Below are 24348 nucleotides of genomic sequence, written 5' to 3'. Positions count from 1 at the left end.
GCCTCTTCCTAGCTTCTAGTGGTGGCCTTCAATCCTTCACATTCCTTGGCTTGCAGTTGCATTGCTCCAGTCTCTGCCTCCATCTTTACATGGTGCCTTTCCTATCTTCACACTGACTTCTGATAAGAACACAAGTTGTATTGAATTAAGAGCTCACCAGCTCACCCTACACCAGTATGACCTCATCTTGTTAATTACATCAGCAATGACCCTATTTCCAAAGAAGATCACATTTGAGGTACTAGGGCTTAGGACTTCAACACATCCTTCTTGGGGACACAATTCAACCCATAGCAAGGGTAAGTTGGTACAAGTGGGGTGTTGGTGAGATTAGTCTGAATGTAGTATGCTGATGACTGAGTGGAAGGACTTCCTGCTGGGGATAGGGCAGCAGTGTGAATGGAGAGGTAAGGTTGGCCATGGTGTGGGTGGGTTATGAAAGAAATGCCTGCAGGTGAAGGTGAAACTAAGAGAGTAATCACAGTTGAAATACAGGTTTTAAATCTCTGTGATTAAAAGAATGATACTGTGACGTGCATTTAATTAATTTAGTAAGCATTACATTTAGAAGGAAATAAATGTTTCCTTTGTGTGAGTAGGAGGACTGTGAAGATTGCAAGTTTAGCTTTGGATGTAGAAAGTAGTTGGAGGAAGCTGTGTGCAGTGGCTCATGCCTGTACCCCAGCACTTTGGGAGGCTGAGGCGGGCAGATCAGGAGGTCAGGAGATAGAGATCATCCTGGCTAACACGGTGAAACCCCGTCTCTACTAGAAATACAATAAGTTAGCTGGGCGTGATGGCATGCACCTGTAGTCCCAGCTACTCAGGAGGCTGAGGCAGGAGAATTGCTTGAACCTGGGAGGCGGAGGTTGCAGTGAGCTGAGATCGTACCACTGCACTCTAGCCTGGGTGACAGAGCAAGACTCCATCTTAAGAAAAAAAAAAAAAAAAAAAAAAAAGGTAGTTGGAGGCAAGGACCCAAAGCATGGGGAGTTTTCAAGAAAGATGTGGATGTAGGAATCTTCCCCTGGAGGTGGTAGTTAAGACCTGTGAGGAGCCCTTGAGTTGTCACCTGCATCCTTATCTGGCATTTGGGTTGCTGTTTCTAGTTTTGATTTAGAGCATCTGTGTTGGAAACTTCTAATTGTGCACAACTTCTTTTTTCCAGTGGGAGCAAGACTTCTGTCCTAATATGATGCACATTTGTTGAGGGTGCAATGGGCTTTTCTGGTGGGGATTGTCTCCTTAAGAATTAGATAAAAATGCCTTAGGAGTTGGGATGCAGGAGGATGATTTCAGGCTGGCCTAACATTCTTGTTTCCAGGAAATTCTTGTTCATGCCTTCACACTCCTTGAACCCTCATTTGTTGGGAATGGAATCGGGGTGCTTTTAGATCTCCTAAAACTTAGCACAACTGCATTCTTGAAATAGAGTGCTCATCTGTAAATATCTTGAAATAGTTTCATACCTTTTCTTTTTATGCTCCAAAATCGATGTGATGTCAGGGCTCTCAGCGCTTTCTTCTTGCCTGATTATCTTTAAACATGCTTAACTCCTTTAGTAAGTGATATGGCCTGGCTGTGTCCCCACCCAAATCTTATTTTGAATTATAGCTCCCATAATTCCCATGTGTCATGAGAGGGACCCGGTGGGAGATAACTGAATCATGGGAGCAGGTTTTTCCCGTGCTGTTCTTGTGATAGTGAATAAGTCTTAAGAGATCTGATGGTTTTAAAAAGGGGCGTTCCCCTGTATATGCCCTCTTGCCTGCCACCATGTAAGACGTCCCTTTGCTCTTCCTTCATCTTCCACCAGGATTGTGAGGCGTCCCCAGCCAAGTGGAACTGTGAGTTCATTAAACCTCTTTCCTTTATAAATTACCCCCAGTCTCGGGTATGTCTTTATTAGCAGCATGAGAATGGACTAATACAGTAAGTCTAGTTGAAATTGGGCTCACCATGCTGCTCATCAAGCCCTTGCATTATTCTGTGGAGATCTGGGTGGTCTTAATTATACCTTATTAGACCCATTAAGCATCCTCAGGAGAGGGAAGCAGGGGACGATGAGAATCTTTATATTTCATTTCCATTGGACGATAATGTGGTTTGGCTTTGCGTCCCCACCCAAATCTCATCTCAAATTGTAATCCCCGTGTGATGAGGGAGGGACCAGGTAGGAAGTGACTGCATCATGTGGGCTGTTCCCCCCATGCTGTTCTTGGGATAAGGAGTGAGTTGTCACACAATCTGATGTTTTATGAGGGGTTGGCAGTTCCTCTTTCTCTCTCCTGCCACCTTGTGAAGAAGGTCTTGGCTTCCCCTTTGCTTTCCACCATGGCTGTAAGTTTCCCGAGGCCTTCCCAGCCTCAGGAGCCAAGTTCACATGTGGAACTGTGAAGCAATTAAATCTCTTTCCTTTATAAATTATCCAGTCTTGGGTGGTATCTTTACAGCAGTGTGAGAACAGACTAATACAGATGGATATAGTTATAGTTACCGGTGTTAGAATTATCTCTGGGCCTCTGGGAAACACTTTACAACTCAGTCAACTGTGAGCACAAGAAACATGGACAAGTTTATTAAGGATGCAAATTCATCTGTGTGCTAAGGACTGACGTCTCAGTGTGTGCAGGGGAGAACATAACACAGTTTGGAGGAAGGAAGTGCTCCTCCTTGGTGGCCAGCCCGAGCATTTGGAATCTGCTTCCATGCCATCCCCTTTGACATAATGAGCCCCCAGCCTTATGAAAGCATACATGTGCTTTCTCGTTATAAACAACTTCAGAGGGAAAGAGTGGGAGCAAAATACAGACATGATTTTTGGCAAAATGGTTGTCAAGTTGATTCACTACATGCAAAACTCTAAACAAAATCCTTTCCTAAAAATGGGTCAGGAAACAAGAGGCAATCCTTAACCAAAATAAAGAACTGTGGCAAGAGAAAATTAACAATAAATAAAGATACTTTCTCTTTGTTTCATCCTTTCTAACTTAGCAGGCATATTAAGTAATGTATTTGACTTGTAATAAAAATCATGACTATTTCAGGAAAATGGAAATAAATTTCATCAGATGAGAATGTTTTGGGCCAGAGGTATGTGATTTTTTAAAAAAAATCCACTAATTTTTTTCTTTTTTTTTTTTTTTATTATACTTTAAGTTCTAGGGTACATGTGCACAACGTGCAGGTTTGTTACATACGTATACATGTGCCATGTTGGTGTGCTGCACCCATTAACTCGTCATTTACATTAGGTATATCTCCTAATGCTATCCCTCCCCCCTCCCCGCTCCCCACTATAGGCCCCGGTGTGTGATGTTCCCCTTCCTGTGTCCAAGTGATCTCATTGTTCAATTCCCACCTATGAGTGAGAACATGCGGTGTTTGGTTTTCTGTTCTTGCGATACTTTGCTGAGATGATGGTTTGTGATATAATTCTTGATTATATCACAATTTTATAGACTGTCAAAAATTGTTTATTACACTAAAGTATTGTTACTTCTCAAACTTGAAAATTAAATGTTGTCTTTGTAGAATCTGATTTCATCCAGATCAATGCATAAGATTTTTTCACCTAATTGTTTAAAATCATAAACAAGTCCATATAATATTTTCCAAGTATCTTTCAAATAGTCTTAGGAAAAGCTGTGTTCATAGGATAAAATTTAATTAGTTGGTTCAGTGAGAGTTGGAGAGGCAATACAAGTGTAGAAAGCATAAACTTTACAGCCAGACTGCCTGACTTTACCACCAACTAGTTGTGTGACCATAAGCAAGTCACTTAACCTCTCTTTAGTTTGATCATCTAAAAATAGGGATGGCAATATTCCCACCTCATAGGATTATTAGGAAGATCAAATGAGTCAGTTCACACAAAATATTTGGAATGGCCCCCAGATCATAGTAAATGTTCAGTTAAAATGGTGAAACAAACATCAAAATGTCATAAAACCCTAACTCCCTTAAGTAATAATTTTTGTTAAGAATGGTTATATTACAGAGTTTCTAGGTTCATAGTGTTGTGGTCTAATCTCATGAACCATTAATTGAAAAATTACCATAAATTAGTTTCGTTTGGAAGACTTTCAAGCCTAATGAAATTTGACTAGCAAATCACAAAGTAGTAGCGAGGTAGTTAGATTTGGTAGCTTGCCACAGGGGATGTGTATAAACATACGGAGGATTATTAGATACTAGAAAGGGGATATAGGTGTACAAGACACTTCCAGATTTGTAAGTAAAATCTTAGAAAAATGGGTGTGGTGGCTCACACCTATAATCCCAGCACTTTGGGAGGCTGAGGGGAGGTGGATCACTTGAGGTCAGGAGTTCGAGGCCAACCTGGCAAACATGGCAAAATCCTGTCTCTACTAAAAATACAAAAATTAGCCGGGCGTGATGGTGGGTGCCTATAATCCCAGCTACTCAGGAGTCTGAGGCAGGGAGAATCACTTGAATCCGGGAGGCAAAGGTTGCAGTGAGCCAAGATTGCACCATTGCATACTCCAGCCTAGGTGACAAAAGCAAGACTCGTCTCAAAAAAAAAAAAAAAAAAAAAAAAATTCTTTTAAAAAAACTCTAGTAGTATACTCAAAACCAACATCTGGTGGCTAGGAATTGTCTGTGTATTATTTTCCTTTGTGTGACAAGATGTTACCATGAGTGTTGCCAGACATGTGATCCACTGTTCTATCAAAACAGTGGAAATAAGAACATCCTTGCTGCTGCAGCTGCTGAATCATAGAAGTTGCTAGAGTGGCCAATGCTTTGTTTTGCTTCGTCATGTTTAGCTGTGCCCGAGTATGTGTCACGATGGCTCACAGTGACCTGCACTTGACCCCACGGTCAGCATTTCCTCAGTGAATTGTTGTGACTCTGTGGTATATGTCTTCACTTCATTGATTTGGGTTTGCAATCATTATCAGTAGGCTCTATGGTCAATATTTGGGTCCATGGACACAGGTAGCTTCGTGGCTCTTCTAACAGTCTTTTCCATGGCAGGATTTACTGAATCAAAGCTGTTTTCACATTTTTATGTATAATGTCATCATTCAGTCATCATTTACGTCATCATTCAGAACAAATACAGTGAAACGTCTACCGCGGGCCAGGTGTTATTAAAGCTGCTGTTAAATTCTCTTCTCAATCAGCAACCATATTTTAAGAAGTAAAAGCCTTGGAGAAAAATATCCCACGGCTGATGTGTGATGATCTGGCTGGTATCTGGAGAAGATCATTGACCTGACACAGGACCTATTTAGTTGGATAGGATGAGTGGCCACCCAAAAAGAAAAACGGAGGGTAAAAGCCACTCCACTGTGTAGAGAAATTGGGACACACCACTCCAGGGCACCTGGCCCCAAGGCTGCTGTTCCCAAGCGAGTGGCACACCCACTGCAGCGGGGAATCCATCTGCACAGCACACTGTGATGGCAAACAGGGCATTGGGCTAAGAAAGCAGCCTTCGGACTCCTCAGAGTGGCTCTGCCTGCCAGTCCACAATGACCTGCATGTAAAAAGCATGAGACCGCAGTTCATGTCATAGGTCCCAAGAAATCTTTGCATGTCTCTCCCAACCCTCCACTTTTTTTTTTTCTGAGACACAGTTTCATCCTGTCGCCTAGGCTGGAGTGCAGTGGTGTGATCTCGGCTCACTGCAACCTCTGCTTCCTGGGTTCAAGCGATTCTTGTGCCTCATCCTCCCAAGTAGCTGCGACTACAGGCATGTGCCATCACACCCAGCTAATTTTTATATTAGTAGAGATGGGGTTTTCCCATGTTGGCCAGACTGGTCTCAAACTCCTGACCTCAAGTGATCGATCTGCCCACCTTGGCCTCCCGAAGTGTTGGGATTACAGGAATGAGCTACTGTGCCCGGCTTCCACTCTCCACTTTATTTTGGAATTCAAGGAAAGGTAAGGTAAAGGTAAGGCTTGAGTCTCAGGAATCCAACTTTGGGGACATAAGGGGTAAAATCCCCTAAGAATAACTGAGGGTCATTTTCACCAGTGTTACATCTTTGGAACCATTGTTCCATTTTCCCCTGACTTCTTTTGGCCGGAATATACCTTTGAAATTCATTTTTAAAGATTGTCCTGGGTGTCTGGAGCTTCAACACTTGGCCAGTTTTGCTACATTTCACGTGTTAAAGGCTTCCATTTACCTTCTCTTTAGGAAGTTATTTCTGATGGCATCTATATATAAGCTATTTGACTATTTCTTGCTCTTATGGTCTTATTCAATGGCCCTCAAACTTCAGCATGCATCAGGATCACCTAGAGGGCTTGTTACAACACAGGCTGTTGGGTCCAGCCTGAGTTTGAGTCAGTAGGTCTTGGTTAGGGTCCAAAAGTTTGCATTTTTATTAAGTTTCTAGGTTATGGCGATGCTGTTGGTGTAGAGACCACATTTTGAGAATCATGTTACAGAAAGAGGAAAAAAATAATCTCATGGTGGCCTGGTATACTGTGCTGCATGGACGTTCTATGATAGCTATTCTCTAATCGCAAACTAATTCCCCTCTAAGCTCTTTCTTTCTACCAGATGTGTGCCTTCCATCTATATATGCGGGTCTGTTCTTCAATCATTATATAAGGGGACTCTGTTCCCTTTAAAACGTATTTAACCAGATTTAAACTTTCTTTATACAGCCCAATTCTTTTTTCTTTTTGAGACTGGGTCTCACTTTGTTGCCTAGACCAGAGTGCAGTGGTGCAATCACAGCTCACTCACTGTAGCTTCAAACCTCCCAAGCTCAAGCAATCCTCCCACCTCAGCCTCCCAAGTAGCTGGGTCTACAGGCACTTGCCACCATACCCAGCTAAGTGTTTTTTAATTTTTTGCAGAGACTCAGTCTCCCTCTGTTGCCCAGGCTGGTCTCAAACTCCTGGGCTCAAGTGATGTTCCTTGCCTCAGCCTCCCAAAGTGCTGGGATTATAGGCGTGAGCCACTGCGCCGGTCCTAGATTCCAATTCTTAAAATGAGAACTTCAAACATTTTCTGTAAACACTTCCCCCTAAAGCCGCACATGGTCCCCATTTATACTTTAGTCAACAACGTGAAAGTTCTAAAACATAGCTTTTGCTATAACTTAGTATCTGCACATATTTTTTTCTATCATTAAAAGTAAACTGCAGAATAGTCTTCTGGCGTTGACAAGATTACAACACAAACTAATTTTGTATTTAATTTTGTTCAGTTTTAAGGTTCAAAATAATCATCCTGAAAATTACACTCTAAAAAGGTGCTTGTAGCTGAGTTTGGGAAATGCAGATCTCCAAGAAATGTAAGCAATGAAAGGATCAAAGAGGTTTAACCACGACTTCATTTTCTTCAACCCCTCTGAAGATCCTGACGCTCTGGGATGTGTTGGCTATACCTTGTTCCCCATCAACCAGGAGCATTACTGAAGTTACGGTAAAACAATTAATGTCAGGAGACTGACACAAAAGCAAATCCTTTCAAAGACTGGTAAGGTTTACTTCAATTAAATCTTCATGTTTTATTTTCCCTCCATTCATTTTTTTTTCTAGAAGTGGGATATATTAATTTAGATTAACTAAATGTTTGAGTCAATCAAGCTTCTGGTATAGTTTTAGAGATGACTACAAAATGAAACTGATAGTAACTGAGAAAAATGCTGCTGACACACTAGCTGTAGCACAATTCAAGTTTATTCCATTTGTTCTTGCAACACAAAACTTAAACACAGTATTATTTAGCATTCGGATGTACATGAACTAGGATACTTATGAGAAACCCAATTGTGTCAAAAGTATGACATTGTGGAAAAAATGAACTCAAATATATCAAAATGCACAAAGCACTAGTCTTCCTCCATTACTGCTTAGAAAGATATGATTGTTTCTCCATTTACAAAATAGAATCAGGACAATTTAAATTTTTTATATTTTGCATGCAAAACACTGCAATTGCTTATTTATGTAGGAGGGCACTCTCACCAGCGTCTTCTATACACAATTGAGTATACAATATTGCATGGAAGAAAACAGCAGCTCAATTGAAATATTAGAAAAAAAAATCAAATAGATACACATAGATTTAAAATCCAGTACTTGGGAAAAGAAATCAATGAATAAAAGGCCTACTTGTCTGCAGCTTCCACACACTGCACCTACCTACTACCTCTCTTCCATGCTTAACTGGGTTTAGAAAGGTGAGCTATGCGTAGAAGAACTACTTGGGATATTCAAGTGCTGTATTTGAACGATAAGCCTATAGATACCAGTCTGAAGCTGCAAGGGAGACTTTGTTAGTACACTACTATAAACAGGTAAACTACCTGTTTGTACTTGATATAGTGCATATGAAATGACTGATTTAATACAAAACTACAGAACATGCAAGATTTTTTCTGAGATGTTAAGTATTACTTCAGTGGAGAACAAAACTTACTTAACTTTTTGCTAATGCATGTAGTACCAGAAAGCAGACATGGTTTTAGCTTCCTTTACTCAAAATATGAACATTAAGTGTTGTGAATTTGTCTGCCAAGTGGTTCAGAAATACATTATAAATAACCTAGTTAAAAAAAGAAACTGTGAACCATCTTGGTCAGTCTATTCTATTCTATGTTTATATGTTATTTTCTCAAGCAATAGCTTCATAATTATGGGGTTTACAAAAAGGTTGAGAAAGAAGAGGGAAGGCGAAATAGCCTCTACTGCATTACAAGGAACATCAGGATAAACTGTACAAAGAATTACATGGTTTCCATACCATGAATGTAGAAAGCAGACCAGGTTTGGGAATGATAGGACAATGCACTCTCTGCAATAGCCAACTACAACAAAACACTTTGAAAGCAAAGGTGAAAATTATGTCAAGGGAAAAAATTCAAGCCTTTATGTCAAGAGGTGAAAACAAAGGTATCAAAACACCCTGTTGCACTACATTGATAGTTATAGACTGACAGAGTGCCCTCCATTTTCAATGAGGATGTCTCCATATTTTAGTTCAGTGATGTAATAAAGTACTGATTACTGATTTTTAACCCAACTCCTAACAGGCTGCATTAAGACAGCAAAATTAGCCAAATACAACAAAGTATTTAAACCACTACTTTGTGATTGTTTTCTTGGATATAGGAAAATTACAGGGTTAGGCTAGTTGTAAGTGAAAAAGCCACGGATTAAAAAAAGGGCACATGGGGAAATATACACACCCACACCCACACACGCCCACACGCCCCATCAGCAACTGATCAGTAAAACTTGTTATTAACCAGGGTGACTGTTCTTGGTAATAGTTTAACCCTGCTGTAGAATGCTACGTTGCCTTTAAAAATCAATTCAATTATTACCCACAATCTGAGTATCAGTCCCTAACCCATCCTCCCCTCTCTAAAAATTTGAGGTACATTCAATTATTGCATGACTTGGCTAAGAAAAAACTCTTAATATTTTTAGTAAGGTTATATGGATGGCAAGTCAAAGGAATCTTAACATTTTAAATGCAAGATATAAAATTTAAGCTTATATATTTTAATTAGCTGTACTGCTCATGAAATAAATATTTGGAAATATGTGTAAATATTTTCTGCAGGTCATAAGAACACCATTTTAGGGCACTGTATTCTAAGAACAGAGAATACATTTTGGAGTTGTCACACTTTATGCGATGCATGATTTATAAAAGCAACAAAAATATATTATGCAGGTGGGTTGGCGTATGTTCAGCAGAAGCCTATCAGCAACTCTGGGAAACCTGGTTACAAGTATATTTTTGAAGGGATGGGGCTACATTTGTCCAAACAGTAAATCTCACCCCAGTGATAGCTTTGGTGCAATAAGTAATCAGCATCCAAGATGGGTCTGAGAGAGGCATTCCAAAGAATGTTCCTTAATTCTCCATACATAACCGAGGTCCATTCAAACAGCAAATAAAGAAAATCCATAGGTACTAAGATAACTGTTCTCTCTTTATATGATACTAACAGGCTTATGGCTATGATTCTATTTTTAAATCCCCTTTTACTACCAGCAGGAGTTTGAAAGTGTTTCAATGCTATATAAATGTATGAATCTAGAGGAGAAAAAAATATGCATACTGGAATGGTTTCTCCTTTAGACTTCCAAAACTTAAGATTTTATAAATAAAACTAGTCAGTTTTATCTAAAGAGACATGAAATCCATGTGAAAGGGGAGAGAAAATCCAAAGTTCAGTCATCCAGCAATTTAGGAGTGTGCCCCTCCTCACCTTAACTAAGCTTTCACATAAAGCTTCAAGTCACTGAGGAAAGATTTGGTCACCAACCTTATAGGCAGCGCTCTTAACTATGCCAGGAAATCCCCAGTAGAATGCATTCTTAAGGCAGAAGGCTAGAGCTAATTGCTTATCTCAGCACCCTAAGTTTACATCACAGCAGCCACTACTGTTTACACAGTTAGGGCTACCAAATATGTCGAGTTGGCCTTTGTAGAATCAGACCTTCAACACAATCAATTAATAAATTAGCTAGGGAGCTGAAAAGGTCAAATGATACTGGTGTATTTTGTCTTTGCTCTCCCTTGGGTATAAGGTGTATTAGAAAGGGAAGAGGCTTACTTGATCAGGAATCCCAGTAAAAGCCTGATCATGGTTCTTTTTGCCCCTCCTCCAAAACACTTTTTTTTTTTTCCCGGTAGTCTGATTTGTTATGAATTTCTCTCTCCCCTCACCCCTCTTAAAGTATTTAGCTGAAGAAGCTGGCAGATAGAGAGTGACAGACAGACAGGCAGCAGTGTGAGGCCACAGGAGAGTCATTCTTCCCAAGTTATCAGTCCATCCATCCATCACTGGAGAAGAGCTTTGATTGCCTGGTTGTCAGTGGCTTCAAAGGCGGTCAGTCCATCTGGGCCTTTCACAGTTTTATCAGCACCCTGGAAAAGAGAGGAAAGGGTCCTTATCATTCAATGAGCCCACAACTGGGGGAAGAGAATGTAAGACTAGATTGCATGGCACAGGTTAATGTTTACATCAAGAATTAAAAAATCTTTACTAGTGGAGACTATTCTACTGCAGAAAAACAAAAAAGCTGGCAATGTTATGGATTAATGTTGTAAAAACGCCCCATTATTTTTCAGGCACTAAGAATTGTAAGCTACAAAATTAACCCAGGCAATCACTGGCTTTTATTTATACTATCATATATTTATCTAATTAGGCTTTAAAAATAATATCCCTATGCACAGTATGAAACGGGGAAAAAGTAAATCACTCTGCTAAAGTATTTCTGTGACAAATTATTTTTTCTTATTTGAAACACTTTTTGTATATAATACTTAATGCACTCTACATCAAGAACATATACAGTATTGGTCATTTTACTTGTAAACACTTCGCAGTAAATGCCTAAGAGGCGGACTGTAAGAAGGTTCCCTGCGATATTGTAGGGAAATATTCAGTGCAGATACCAGACCGCTCTGAACGCTTAACCTGGAGAGTGCTGCCTTGGAACATTTTATCTGCAACACGGCATTCTGGTTTTGAGAGGGTGCATGTGCCCTTTTGTGCCTGAATGTTGTTTTATCTGTCTGCCCTTTCTGGATGAAAGCTCCATGGGGGCAGTAATTCACCACTGTACTCCCAGCACCTGGAAAAGTGCCTAGGTGCATGGTAGGTTCATCTGCTCCCAAACCAGGTCTGATTCTTAACTTCCAGAGACAACATCCTACCATCTGAGGGTTCTCTTCACCAGCTCTAGCTCCAGCCAGTATTTATTCATCACATAATCTCTAGAGTCCTGACCCACTCCCCTTGCCAAATCTCACGCATTCTTCTGCTCGTTGCTGACGCCTACAGAATTGTTTAAACTTGGCATATATGGTCCTTTAGAGGCTAACACTGGTAAACTTGACCAGTCTCTTCTCCAGTTAACCTCTCCATGCTCTAATCCTACAGAATTTCCCACCAGTTCCTGCTGTGTGTCACGCCTTTATCCATGTGGGCTCTACATGGGACGCCTTACCCTTTTCTTTGGCAAATCCACCCATTCACTCAACAAATATTTACTGAATGTTTAATGTGCACATCCTGTGTAAAGGACTGGAGAATCAAAGAAAAATAAGACAAGAGTCTGCCAGTCTGGATGGTATGAGAGTCAGACAACTCAACCAACACAACACCTTGAGACGAGAACAGTAACAGGGATGAGTGGCCCATAATCAGAACAGGACGTGGCAGGAGGGCGTTTTAAGGGAGAAAGTCTTCCGAGATGAGGTAAAAAGCCTGAGCTGAGTCTTGACGAGGAGTATAGGCTAATTGGTTAGTAAACCAGGGAGGAGATGACATTCTAGGAAGTGTTAAATGATCACAAAGTCCTCAGTATTATTATAAAAGTCTCTATTTCCTCATTTCTAAATCAATTTAACTGCTTCATGGAAGACATGGAATTCAGGGTCAAGTGCGAGGGACGTCAGTGCGTGAGAACTTCAATGCTATGAGTCCTGTCGCAAGGGTTAAGGGACAACTGGGATAACTGTATTCAAAAAAGTTATTTCTTATTCATTTTGATGGCTGTTTTTATGACTAGCATTATAAACTGTAATTCTGCATTAACAGTTACATATTATAGTGAACTTCTATTGCTTTTTAGCTACCGGAGTTTATTTCCCTCCATTTGATGGCAGCACCCTAATTTCATCTCGGGGAATCATTTGTCCCCTATTATTTTTTAACATTTGAATTTTTAATTATCATGGGTACAGAACAGTTCTACATATTGGTGGGGTATATGATGTTGTGATACAGTCATACAATGTGTAATGATCAAATCAGGGCCCTTATCACGTCTTTGTGTTAGAACATTCTAATTCTGCTCTTTCACTTATTTTAAAATACACAGTAAATTGTTAACAATTGTAAATAAGTTGTTAATAACAGTTAACAATTTACTGTAGCCCTGTTGTGCTACCAAATACTAGATCATATTCATTGTAAGTGTATTTCTGTTCCCCTTACCCATTCCCAGTGTCCTCTACAGTCCTAGGATTATAAAACGGAGATGCTTATTTTCCTCACCAAATTTCAAATATTTATTTAACTCAAGCGGAATACTCTCTCCTAGATTTTGAATCTTGACTGAAGAGATCAAAAGAGGGAATATAAGAAGTCAGAGCTCATTTCTGGGGCATCCCCTTCGATGAACCAGCTGAGAAGTTCCTGCTACCCAGAGCCCTGCAGTTGCCACAGCTCAGTCTCTTCTCAGCCTGGTTCCCAGCTTTTCCTGTTGATTCTGCAACCAGGCCAGTAGCTTTTCAAAAACTCCTTTTCTGCTTGTTGACTTATCTCTGCTATTTGCAACCAGAAGTATTTAGATAAAATATTTTTAAAATGTGCATGTCACCTTTTTCCTAATTATGATGCAAACTTAGAAAACTCATAATTCTATAGGTTAGATACAAGTAATGTTAACATCTTAGTCTTTCCTTCTACTCTTCTGTTCTAAATATGTATACATATATACTTGCTTAAAAAATGATCGAGTAATTATAAGTAGAGTGACTATATTTATATCAGACAAAAGAAGCCTTAAGATAAAAAAAATTACTAGAGACAAAGAGGACATTTCATAATGATAAAACGTTCACAATTCAAAAATGTAATTTAAAAATTCCATTTGTAGTAGCATCAAAAAGGATAAAATACTTAAGAATAAATTTAAGGCCAGGCGTAGTGGCTCACAGCTATAATCCCAGCACTTTGGGAGGCCTATGCAGGTGGATCACCTGAGGCCAGGAGTTCCAGACCAGCCTAGCCAACATGGCAAAACCCCATCTCTACTAAAAACACAAAAATTAGCCTCATGTGGTGGCACACGCCTGTAATCGTAGCTACTCTGTAGGCTAAGGCATGAAAATCACTTGAACCCAGGAGGCGGGGGTTGCAGTAAGCATAGATGAGATCAAGACGCTGCACTCCAGCCTGGGCAACTAAGCAAGACTCAGTCTAAAATAAAATAAATAAATAAAGAAAGAATGAATTTAATAAAGTAAAACCAGTTGCTCTAAAAAAAAAAAAAAAAAAAAAAAAGATGAACCAGTCTTGTCAATATAGGTAGGAATATTAAAACAACTTTTTTTGGTACTTGATGCAATAACTGAAGAATTTAAGTATATTTGGCCCTATCGCTTCCTTGAAGAAACCATTTTTAAATTGTTTTTAATTATTTGCATAACTTTAAATAATATACTCATGCTGATATTTGAGCTATAACTTTAGATTTTATCTTTGACTTCCTGCTACATTGATAAGCCTTTAGCTCATCACTACCACCCTTCCCTAGACCCTCGCAATTTCTTATACTTAAAATATTTTGTTCTTTATAAATGTAAATGATATTTATTTAAACCTGTATTTCTTGTTCCATCAATTCTTATAAAGTAATTTTATAAGATACTTTCTCAACCTTCCCATCACTCCCTTCACCTCCTAATTTGTCAGCTCTTCTATTTTGTCAAGATTAACTAATATTCTGGTATGTAAAAACTGTGTTTTTATCAATTCTTATAGTTAAAATAAGTGACGTTCAAATTATTTCTAGGTAAATGCTGCTCATGGTGGCACCTAGCAGACTAATATGACTAGTCATTTTCTCTCTGTTGTTCCAATACTGCAACCTGTGCAATCCTCACAAGTGAAAGAATCAGAAGGTAACACTTACAGTAGCAGCCTGAGTTTTCCCCAGTCCCACAAACTTACGAATTAAAATGATTTGGCTCTGTGTCCCCACCCAAATCTCAAGTCTAACTGCAATTCCCAAAGTTGGAGGTGGGGCCTGGTGGGAGGTGACTGGGTCACGGGTGCTAATGCTTTGGCACCACCCCCTACCCTCCTAGTGCTGTCCTGTGATAGAGTTCTCATGAGATCTGGTTGCTTAAAAGTGTGTAGCACCTCCCCCTTCACACTGTCTCCTGCCACAGTGAGAAGATATGACTGCTTCCCCTTTGCCTTCTGCCAGGATTGTAAGTTTCCTGAGGCCTCCCCAGCCATGCCTCCTATACAGCCTGAGGAACTGTGAGTGAATTAAACCTCTTCTCTTCATAAATTATCCAGTCTCGGGTAGTTCTTTATAGCAGTGTGGCTTTTAGCCTTCTAGATAAGGAGAAAAGTCCACAGCAAGTGGCTTCCTATTTTGTAATGATTTGGAAGTGACACACATCATTTGTGCATATCCCATTAGCCTAAAAGTGAGACACATAGCCATAATGAAAACTGCAAGGAAAGCTGAGACACAAGGACTACTTAGGCTGCCATGTGGACAACTACAACCTGGGGTTTTCCTTCTAAAAATCAGACATGGCAGACAATTTGCAACCTGACCTACACTGCTCTGAAAACACTTTGAAATAAGTCACTAACATCCTCTAAATGCCAAGTCTAGTCAATATATATGGTATCTGAACAGTGATGATGGTCTTATTCCCAACTCATTATTGTCCTAACTCTGAAGACAGACTATCTCCACATTCTCCTGCCTAGCCTGCCTCTCCCTCCTGTACCAACTCCTTCTACTCTCCCCTGCCTCCCTTTACTTTCTCTGGCTGTCCTTTATACAGGGTTCAGGTCTTTAACACTCTTCATAACTTGCTCAACATGCTCTTCCTAATCATCTCATCCATGTCCAACCTTTATTGTCCTCATTCTGAGGACTGGCTTTGAGACTTACCTATTTTAAGTTCCATAAATACCTTGAATTTAACCTCTCCCAAAAGGAATCTGTAATCTTTTCCTATAAACCTTGCTCCTTTTTCAATATTCTCTAACAAGGTGAAGAATACTATCATCTTCCAGAAGATGTGGAGGACAGTATGCAGTTCTTGTTTATTTAGTCTTCAGACCATACTATTAACATTTCCCATCTGTCCTTGGTTCTCCATTGCTACCATCACTTTTTTAGTTCAGGTATAAACATTTTGATGCAATGATTTATTTTATTTTATTTTATTTTTGAGATGGAGTCTCGCTCTATCACCCAGGCAGGAGTGCAGTGGCACAATCTTGGCTCACTGCAACCTCCGCCTCCTGGGTTCAAGCAATTCTTCTGCCTCAGCCTCCTGAGTAGCTGGGATTACAAGCCTGTACCACCACGCCTGGCTAATTTTTTTTTTTTTTTTGTATTTTTAGTAGAGATGGGGTTTCACTGTGTTAGCCAGGCTGGCCTTGATCTCCTGACCTCGCGATCCACCCGCCTTGGCCTCCCAAGGTGCTGGGATTACAGGCATGAGCCACTGTCCCCAGCCTTTTTTTTTTTTTTTTTAATTACACAACTGTAATTCAGACTCCACATGTTTGGGTGTCTTTCTCAAATGCCAGTCTGATCATACTGTTCATAATACCTAAAAGCCCTTAATGGCATTCTCATGAAATAGAATAAAGATAAATGACATGATGCATGAAGGCAGAATCTGTTCCCTACCTACCTCTTTAGTCATAGGCCTTGTTAAATCCTTTCTACCTGACTGTGTGGCTATGCCAAACAACGTGCTGTACTTTAATACGCCATGGTTTCTTTCTTGTCCCTGTGACTTTTCTCGTTGTTGCTTCTGCTTGGGATGGTGCCCCAATTCTCTACTGGACTCTTAGACACTAAGTTTCTAAGGTTCAGCTCAAGTGTCAACTGCTTTATGAAATTACAATGGTGGTACCTGGAGCTGTAATGACATTCTTATTCATAACACACTACCCCCTTAACTTCCTAAGACCACAACTGCCCTCTTCTTCATGTCTTTACATATTGCATATAACTCTTGTCACAGCAACCACAATGCTTCAATGCACTGATTGTTTTACATATTTGTCTCCCTTTATCAGACTATGTTGAGGGCAGGAACAAGGCTTATTAGTCTTTGCAATCCCAAGGCCTTGCACAGGCCCAATAAGAAGTAATCAATAAATGTTTATTAAATGATACAGGCTGAGCACAGTGGCTCACACCTGTAATCTTGACCCTTTTGGAGGCTGAGGTGGGCAGATCACCTGAGGTCAGGAGTTCGAGACCAGCCTGGTCAACATGGCAAAACCCCTTCTCTACAAAAAATACAAAAATTAGCCAGGCATGGTGACAGGCACCTGTAATCCCAGCTACTGGGGAGGCTGAGGCAGAAGAATCACTTGAACCCAGGAGGCGGAGGTTGCAGTGAGCCGAGATTGCGCCACTGCACTCCAGCCTGGGTGACAGAGCGAGACTTCATCTCAAAACAAAACAAAACAAAAACAGATACAAATGGGAACTAAAAATATATGATAAGGAACTTGATAAAATAATTATAGTATTGAATCAGGCAGATTTAAAGACAGACTGCTGTGAATAGATCAACAAAGCATTTCCATTGTGAATAGGCTGCCTGCCTACTAGCACACTACATAACATACTTATTTTCAGGTAATTTCAACATAGAAGTCCCTTTATTGCTGACATCTGATTACAATCAGAACTAGGTTCATTTGCCTACATTTAGAGCATGATTCTGCTGATTTTTCTGAAGTTTTCTGGAGGAGAAAAAGGTTGCTATGGCCAAGGTAAAGCGACCCAGACAGGTTGGTTGTCATTCTAGGCAGTAAACGTTTTTTAGACATTGCAAGTAATTTATTGATCTTCAAATGCCACACTTGTAGATAATTAAGTATTATTTGATAGTGTGAGTTCAAACATGGAGAATGTTTAAAAAAACTTCAAGTCATGCTATCTCCACCCATAAATAATTTACAATCTAGCTGGAAAGATAAGATATACCCACATGAAACAACAAGAACGTATCTTTACCTGCTTGTCATCTTTATCTACTTCTTACTTCAGATAGCCTAATTCCACTGTATATTATCAGTTGTTATCATGTACAAATAGGCCAAGAGAACTAGACTAGTAACATTTTAAGGATAAACTCTCAAACTCCTACAGAGGTTATCTGATGTTCTATTGACAAAAGGCTTTTGTCAAAGTTTCTGAAGATGCTGCTTACAGTTATACTGATAAAATGACAGAATAACCAGCAGCTTTGTTTCTATGCAAAATTTATAAAATCAGGCAGAAAATTAGTGCGCACATGCACGCACACACATATACATATCCAAGTGCTAATTGGATACACACACACACACACACAGAGACATCTCTCTCTCTCTCTGGAACCAAATATAAATACAATCATCTATATATATAGTCATCCCTCTGTGTGTGAGGGGGATTGGTTCCTGACTCCCTCTTGGATACCCAAATCCCTTATACAAAATAGCTTAGGATTTGCATATAACATACACACATCCTCTTTTATATTTTAAATTATCTATAGATTACTTATAATACCTAATACAATGTAAGTGCTATATAAATACAGTTGAACCTTGAACAACATGGGTTTGAACTGTGCAGGTCCAATTATAAGTAGATTTTTTTCAATAAAAGTTACATGGAGTGTGCCTGCCTCTCCTATCCCTCCTTCCACCTCTTCCTCCTCTGAGACAGCAAGACCAACCCCCATTTCCTCCTCCTCAAGCTACCTGAAGCAAAGAAAATGAGGATAAAGACAAAAGGTCTTTATGGTAACCCACTTCCACTTAATGAATAGTAAATGTATTTTGTCTTTGTAATGATTTTCTTAATAGTCTTTCCTCCAGCTTACTTTACTGTAACAATGCAGTATATAATACATACAAAAAATATGTGTTGACTGTTTATGTCATCCATATGCTTCTGGTCAACAGGAAGCTATTAGTTCTTTGGGAGTCAAAAATTCTATGTGGATTTTTGACTGTGCAGGGATTGGCAACCCTAAGCCCCTGCATTGTTCAAGGCTCACCTAGTTGTTACACTGTATTGCTTTTTAATTTATATTATTTTTAATTACTGTGCTATTAATTATTTTTCTGAATCTATTTTTGATCTGTGGTTGAATCCATGGATGCAAAACCTATGGCTATGGAGGGCAAACTGTGTGTTATCTCTATATATGCATATGGATTTACCTATCTACATATACACATAAACACACACATACCCTTCCCCCTTGGAATATAACCCAATTACTTCAGAAAATTTTCTTTAGCAAGCATGGTTTTGAATGGTCAATTCACTTTGGAAAGAAAGCAGTTTAGAATCAAATACAAAATGAATGTCTGAAAGGACTAAGACTGCAGTTGAGGATTAAAGGCAATTCAAGGAATATTGCAATGTTTCTAGTTTAAGGTTTTATGACATACTTATCAGGTAAGGATTCCAGCAACCTTATGTTGATTTGAACTGATACGACGTGAATATAAAACTTTAGGCCGGGCGCGGTGGCTCAAGCCTGTAATCCCAGCACTTTGGGAGGCTGAGACGGGCGGATCACAAGGTCAGGAGATCGAGACCATCCTGGCTAACACAGTGAAACCCCGTCTCTACTAAAAATACAAAAACCAGCCGGGCGAGGTGGCGGGCGCCTGTAGTCCCAGCTACTCGGGAGGCTGAGGCAGGAGAATGGCGTAAACCCAGGAGGCGGAGCTTGCAGTGAGCTGAGATCCGGCCACTGCACTCCAGTCCGGGTGACAGAGCGAGACTCCGCCTCAAAAAAAAAACAAAAAAACCCCAAAACTTTAAAAAACCATTGAAACAGCTTTACAGAGTTTAAGCTCTTTATCATTCCATAGAAGCATGCTGGCATCCTCACTCAGAAATTTGTATTTCAAATACAGACTTTCTCAGTCAAAATAAAATCAGAAACAGAAAATAGAAAGGAGAGAAGGCCTACTGAAGACGGTCACACTAACAACAGTAACATCTGACAAGAGCTTGACATGACTATAGTAAGAAAGAAACCAAGATTGAGCCCGGCTAAAGCTTAGCTAGTGTAAGGACAATTAACCAAAACTTCAACAGACCCCCTCGAGGGCTGGATGCTGGTAAGGCTTCAAGGAAATCACCATGCCGTTACTCTGCTTAAGAGAAAAGTATATAATACCCTTAAGAAATTTTCTATCCAAATAGTTATTTTTTACCCTTACAAAGGTTTCTTCCCCGCCCCCCCCACAGTACTTGTTTCTACCTGAAAATAAGTTACATTTATTTGTATACCTTTTTACTGTCTTCCCTCTAGAAAATGAGGTGTCCAAGAGCAGAGGATCTGTTTACCTCGTTAACTCCTATATCCCCTGTATTTAAATGAATACAGTGTGTACTTCCTTTTGATATTAAATGTCTCATGAAGACTTCGAAAAATGTAAAGGATCAAAGACATTCTTTGTTCTTTCCTTGGAACTACCCAATTACCTCTCATTCAACTGTGAGATTCTCTGTGAAGCCTGCTGGGATTTCCCAGGCGGCTGGTGCCCTGGAGATCACAGGTCAATACTGTAGCTCACTCAGCATCTGACACAACTCACTTCCAATCTGCTCTTCCTTGCTTTCCTCTACTATAGAGGTTGAAAAAAAATGAAATCCTCAGACTCCCTTAAAGCTACAGGTGGCTATCTGACCTAATTTTGGTCTGTCCTTTGCAGTGTGGGCTAGCAACAACATACACAGTGGAGCCAGTCACTTAGCCTTGGACTGCACACCTTCAGACTTTTGTGTTTAGATCACTGCAGTAAGGGTTTTTGTTACTCATGGCTAAACTCTACCTCTCTTAGGGAACTTACCAGTCTGTAATTAACTGTTAACAGGTGTATCTTCCCCAAATTAGGCTGAGCTCCACGAAGGAAGGGGTCCTGTTATATTTGTCCCTGTGGCTTTAATACCTAGGATAATGCCTGGTAGCCAGCAGATGCTCAATGAATATTAAATAAATGAAAAAAATTCACATCTGGGTCATAGTAACAGAAATCTTACCCTTAGTGAACACAAGCGTCCAAATTAAAATGAAAAATTAATTTTTAAAAAATACTATCTTGTCTAAGTATGTAATACTGTATCATTAGAATATTGTCAACTATTTTGAATCAATTTATATGCATTTTAGAACAGTCTTGAGAAACTGTGCTATACTCACAAAGAACTCCATTATCTCATGATTTGGGGCAACTGTTTGTAGTTCTCTGGTACTATGAGAAAAATGTTCAGAATCTTAAAACCTTACACTGTTTAAATATATACTTAAATATTACCATTACCATAGAACTCACATGTATAATTCAATTTCAGAAACTACTAAAAATGAATTTGGTATTTAGTGGCATTAAAAAATTATTCAAATACCTACACTTATATATACTTTGCAGTTTTATCTACTGGTGCAAGATGATTTCATAGTACACTTATTTTCATATTTAATTTACATATTGATATAGGAGACAGTAAAGACAACTTCTGGATACCCTATAAGGTCTAATATAATACAAAACACAGTGATTATTACATCCCTTACATTTTTTGTAGCAGTTTTGAGTTTTTAATGTAACAGTACAAATATGTAACAACATTTTTCTCACAGCAGTCCCCTGAAGTAGGCATTGTTAACTCCATTTTGTAGACAGGCTCTCAAGCTCAGTTAAGAAACTTGCCCAAGGTCAGTCAAAACAATCTAAACAGGCAGATACTTCAAGCTTTCCAAGCAGCTGCTCAAACTTTGTCCAAATGACAAAAACTAACAAATGAGAGTCACACACATGTGAGCAATGAGACACATTTTATGTTTCGTTTTATTCCTTATTTGAACAGTTAACTATAGTTCATTTTCAGTTGCATTTATAATGGTCTTGGATTTGTTCTTATGGTACCCCTAGTAAAAATATGACTTTAACATCTCTATAGCAATCATATTTAGCATGAGTAGAAAGATCATTTCAAGGTTTCAGAGAAAAATTCATCATGGAATTAAGAGGATGGGTTAAAGTACAAATGAGCCTTCAAAGCACTCCTCTTCAAGGACATTCAGATACTGAGCTGTTATACTACTTTTTTCCTTTTTTTTTTTGAGGCGGAGTTTCACTCTCGTTGCCCAGACTGGGGTGCAATGGCATGATCTCCGCTCACTGCAAACTCCACCTCCCTGGTTCAAGCTATTCTCCTGCCTCAGCCTCCTGAGTGGCTGGGATTACAGGCGCCTGCCACCACGCCTGGCTAATTTTTTTTTTCATTTTTAGTAGACACGGGGTTTAACCATGTTGGCCAAGCTGGTCTTGAACTCCTGACCTCAGGTGATTCACCTGCCTCAGCCTCCCAAAGTGCTGGGTTAATATAACTGCCCGGCTGCAGTTATATTACTTAAGAGGCGGCACATCCTAAGTTTCAGATGAAAAAGTATGTTCACACTTGAAACAAAGTTCTTCTCATAAAGCTTATTTTCTTCAGGGAACCCTCATTTGTATAGCAAGTCTTTCCTGAGAAGCCCATCAATCCTGAACAGTCTTAACACTTGCTGAGAATTTATGATGTGCTCGGCATTTCAACAAGCGGCTTATACACATTATCTCACTTGAGTACTTGGCTATACTGAGAGGCAGTATAATGTAACGGTTACAGACACAAGCTCTAGAGCAAAATTGACTGGATTTGAATTCCAACTCCCCTTCTTGCTAGTTCTGTGATGCTGGGCAAATTTCCTAAATTGCTTTGTGCCTGTTTCCCCAATGGTAAAATGGATAAAAAAAAATACTCTTATATAAGACTACTGTGGTGATTAAATGAGTTAATATACACAAACCCCTCAAAACTGTACTTGTATAATGGAAATGTCATCTAACTGTGAGCTATTTTATCCTCGTATCAACTCTATGTGGTAAGTACAGGCCTAGGTTACAGAAGAGAAAGCTTAGGCTGAGATAGTAAGAAACTTGCTCATACCCACAGAGTTACTAAGAAGCAGAACTGAGAACTAAACTTGTGTATGTGTAGGTGTGTGGCGCCCCAGCACATAGCATAGATCACTAACAGAAGCTAAAGCGATGTGCTGTAGTCTAAAAAAGCTAAATAGTTAACGACAATGAACTTACACCATGGGCATAGTTGTGTATGACATTTGTGAAACCTATCAAAACAGTCTAACAATTGGTTCTTCAGTTATTTATGGCGCAAATCTTGTAGATGTATCATTCTGGTAGGCCCTTTATGACACAGTTTCTTAAAAACCAGACAATTCAGTAAGGCACTGCTGAGTTCTTTGAGGAATACCAGTCCTAAAACTTTTTTGAAACCCAACTTGACCATGTTATATGGAACAGAATTTTGGGGTTCCAAATACTCCTAAAATGTGAGCGTGAAAATATCTAAAGCTATTCAGATTTTATTGGAGGTACGGTAGTAATTCAAGTAACAAATAGTAATTCAAGTAAGCATTTGTTCTGCCTGCAAGCACACCAATTTGCTTATGCTGAAAAGGGCTGACTTTCAGCCCTTGTATCTTACACAATTTGATTCCCAATTCAAGTAGCACATTCTGCACCACAGACACTTCCCTGAGGAGTCAACAATGCTGATACTTGAGAGGGGTATTCAAGTTTTACTAACTGCCTGCTTGACTAAAAAGAAAAAGCACAGAAAATACATTCATCAAAAACATGAATGTTACCAGACAAGACGGTTTTTTCTATTTCCCCAGCAGACTGAATTTCAGTATTTTTAATCTCTATAGCAATTATACATAAGGCATAAAACATTTTGACTTCCTTTAAGTAAGAATGCAGTTGAGTATACCTTTGTTCTCAAGCCAGGAATAGTTAACTTACAGAGTGGTCTGAGGCAGCTGAGTCACTAAAATTAGCGTTGCATAACCATCAGTGGTATATATACACATATAGTTGTTGTTGTAAGATTAGAATTGGCTTCCTGAGAAGATAAATTCTTTTGACACAGAAGCAGAGGAAAAAAAGGAAAACAAAAAAGCCGTTCTTTTGGGCTTTCTCCTCTCAGGTATAGCTCAGTATGCTAACTATCACTAGTAACAAAATGATAGCTTATAATAACAAATTAAGTATGCTGTTAGCATATTTTTGTAATCTAAGAATAAAACTAATTACAATGTTTTGAAACTTTCATTAAGTTCTCAACTCATGAGATTCTGATTTTCTCATGCTGGGGTACAACTTTTCCTATTTATTTATAAGAATTCGTATTTCTATAGGCGATTGAGAGGTCATTTTAAATAGCAGTATATACCACGTAAGGCATGGAGTGTAAACACATCAGCATAAATGACTGAAAGCTTATCTGTCTAAATTCTAAATTATAGCAAATATAACATCTTTAAATGATTGATAAAAGAAGTAAATATTTAGGATATTTCCCCATAATACCCCATAGTTGATTATTTAGAAATAGTATTCCTTAGGATTAGGAATACTGAACTTCTTAAAATTATTTATTAAAATTATAAGGAATTATATAAATTATATGGAATTTTAATGAGTATTATAGAAAATAAAATCTTAAATATTGT

General features: G+C 39.1%; 2 protein-coding genes across 2 annotated transcripts in view; both read right to left on the bottom strand.

Moving 5' to 3' along the window:
- Positions 1-7655: 7655 nt before the first annotated feature.
- LUZP6 (leucine zipper protein 6) lies at positions 7656-9846 on the bottom strand. The gene is made up of 2 exons (XM_033192084.1): positions 9787-9846; positions 7656-8351 (listed from the first exon to the last, which is right to left on the bottom strand). Exons 1-2 carry the CDS (start codon positions 9844-9846, stop codon positions 8169-8171), a joined length of 243 nt encoding a protein of 80 aa, XP_033047975.1. The 3' UTR covers positions 7656-8168.
- The window catches only part of MTPN (myotrophin), a 55816-nt gene continuing 39123 nt past the window's right edge, over positions 7656-24348 (bottom strand). The window contains exon 4 of the mRNA XM_033194657.1: positions 7656-10881. Within this exon, the coding sequence (XP_033050548.1) occupies positions 10795-10881 (87 nt within the window). The 3' untranslated portion in view covers positions 7656-10794. The remainder of the gene's footprint in view (positions 10882-24348) is intronic.

The sequence above is a fragment of the Trachypithecus francoisi genome, unplaced genomic scaffold, assembly GCF_009764315.1.
Source record: "Trachypithecus francoisi isolate TF-2019V2 unplaced genomic scaffold, Tfra_2.0 Lachesis_group4, whole genome shotgun sequence".
NCBI lineage: Eukaryota > Metazoa > Chordata > Mammalia > Primates > Cercopithecidae > Trachypithecus > Trachypithecus francoisi.
This window is presented reverse-complemented; position numbering and strand designations above follow the sequence as displayed.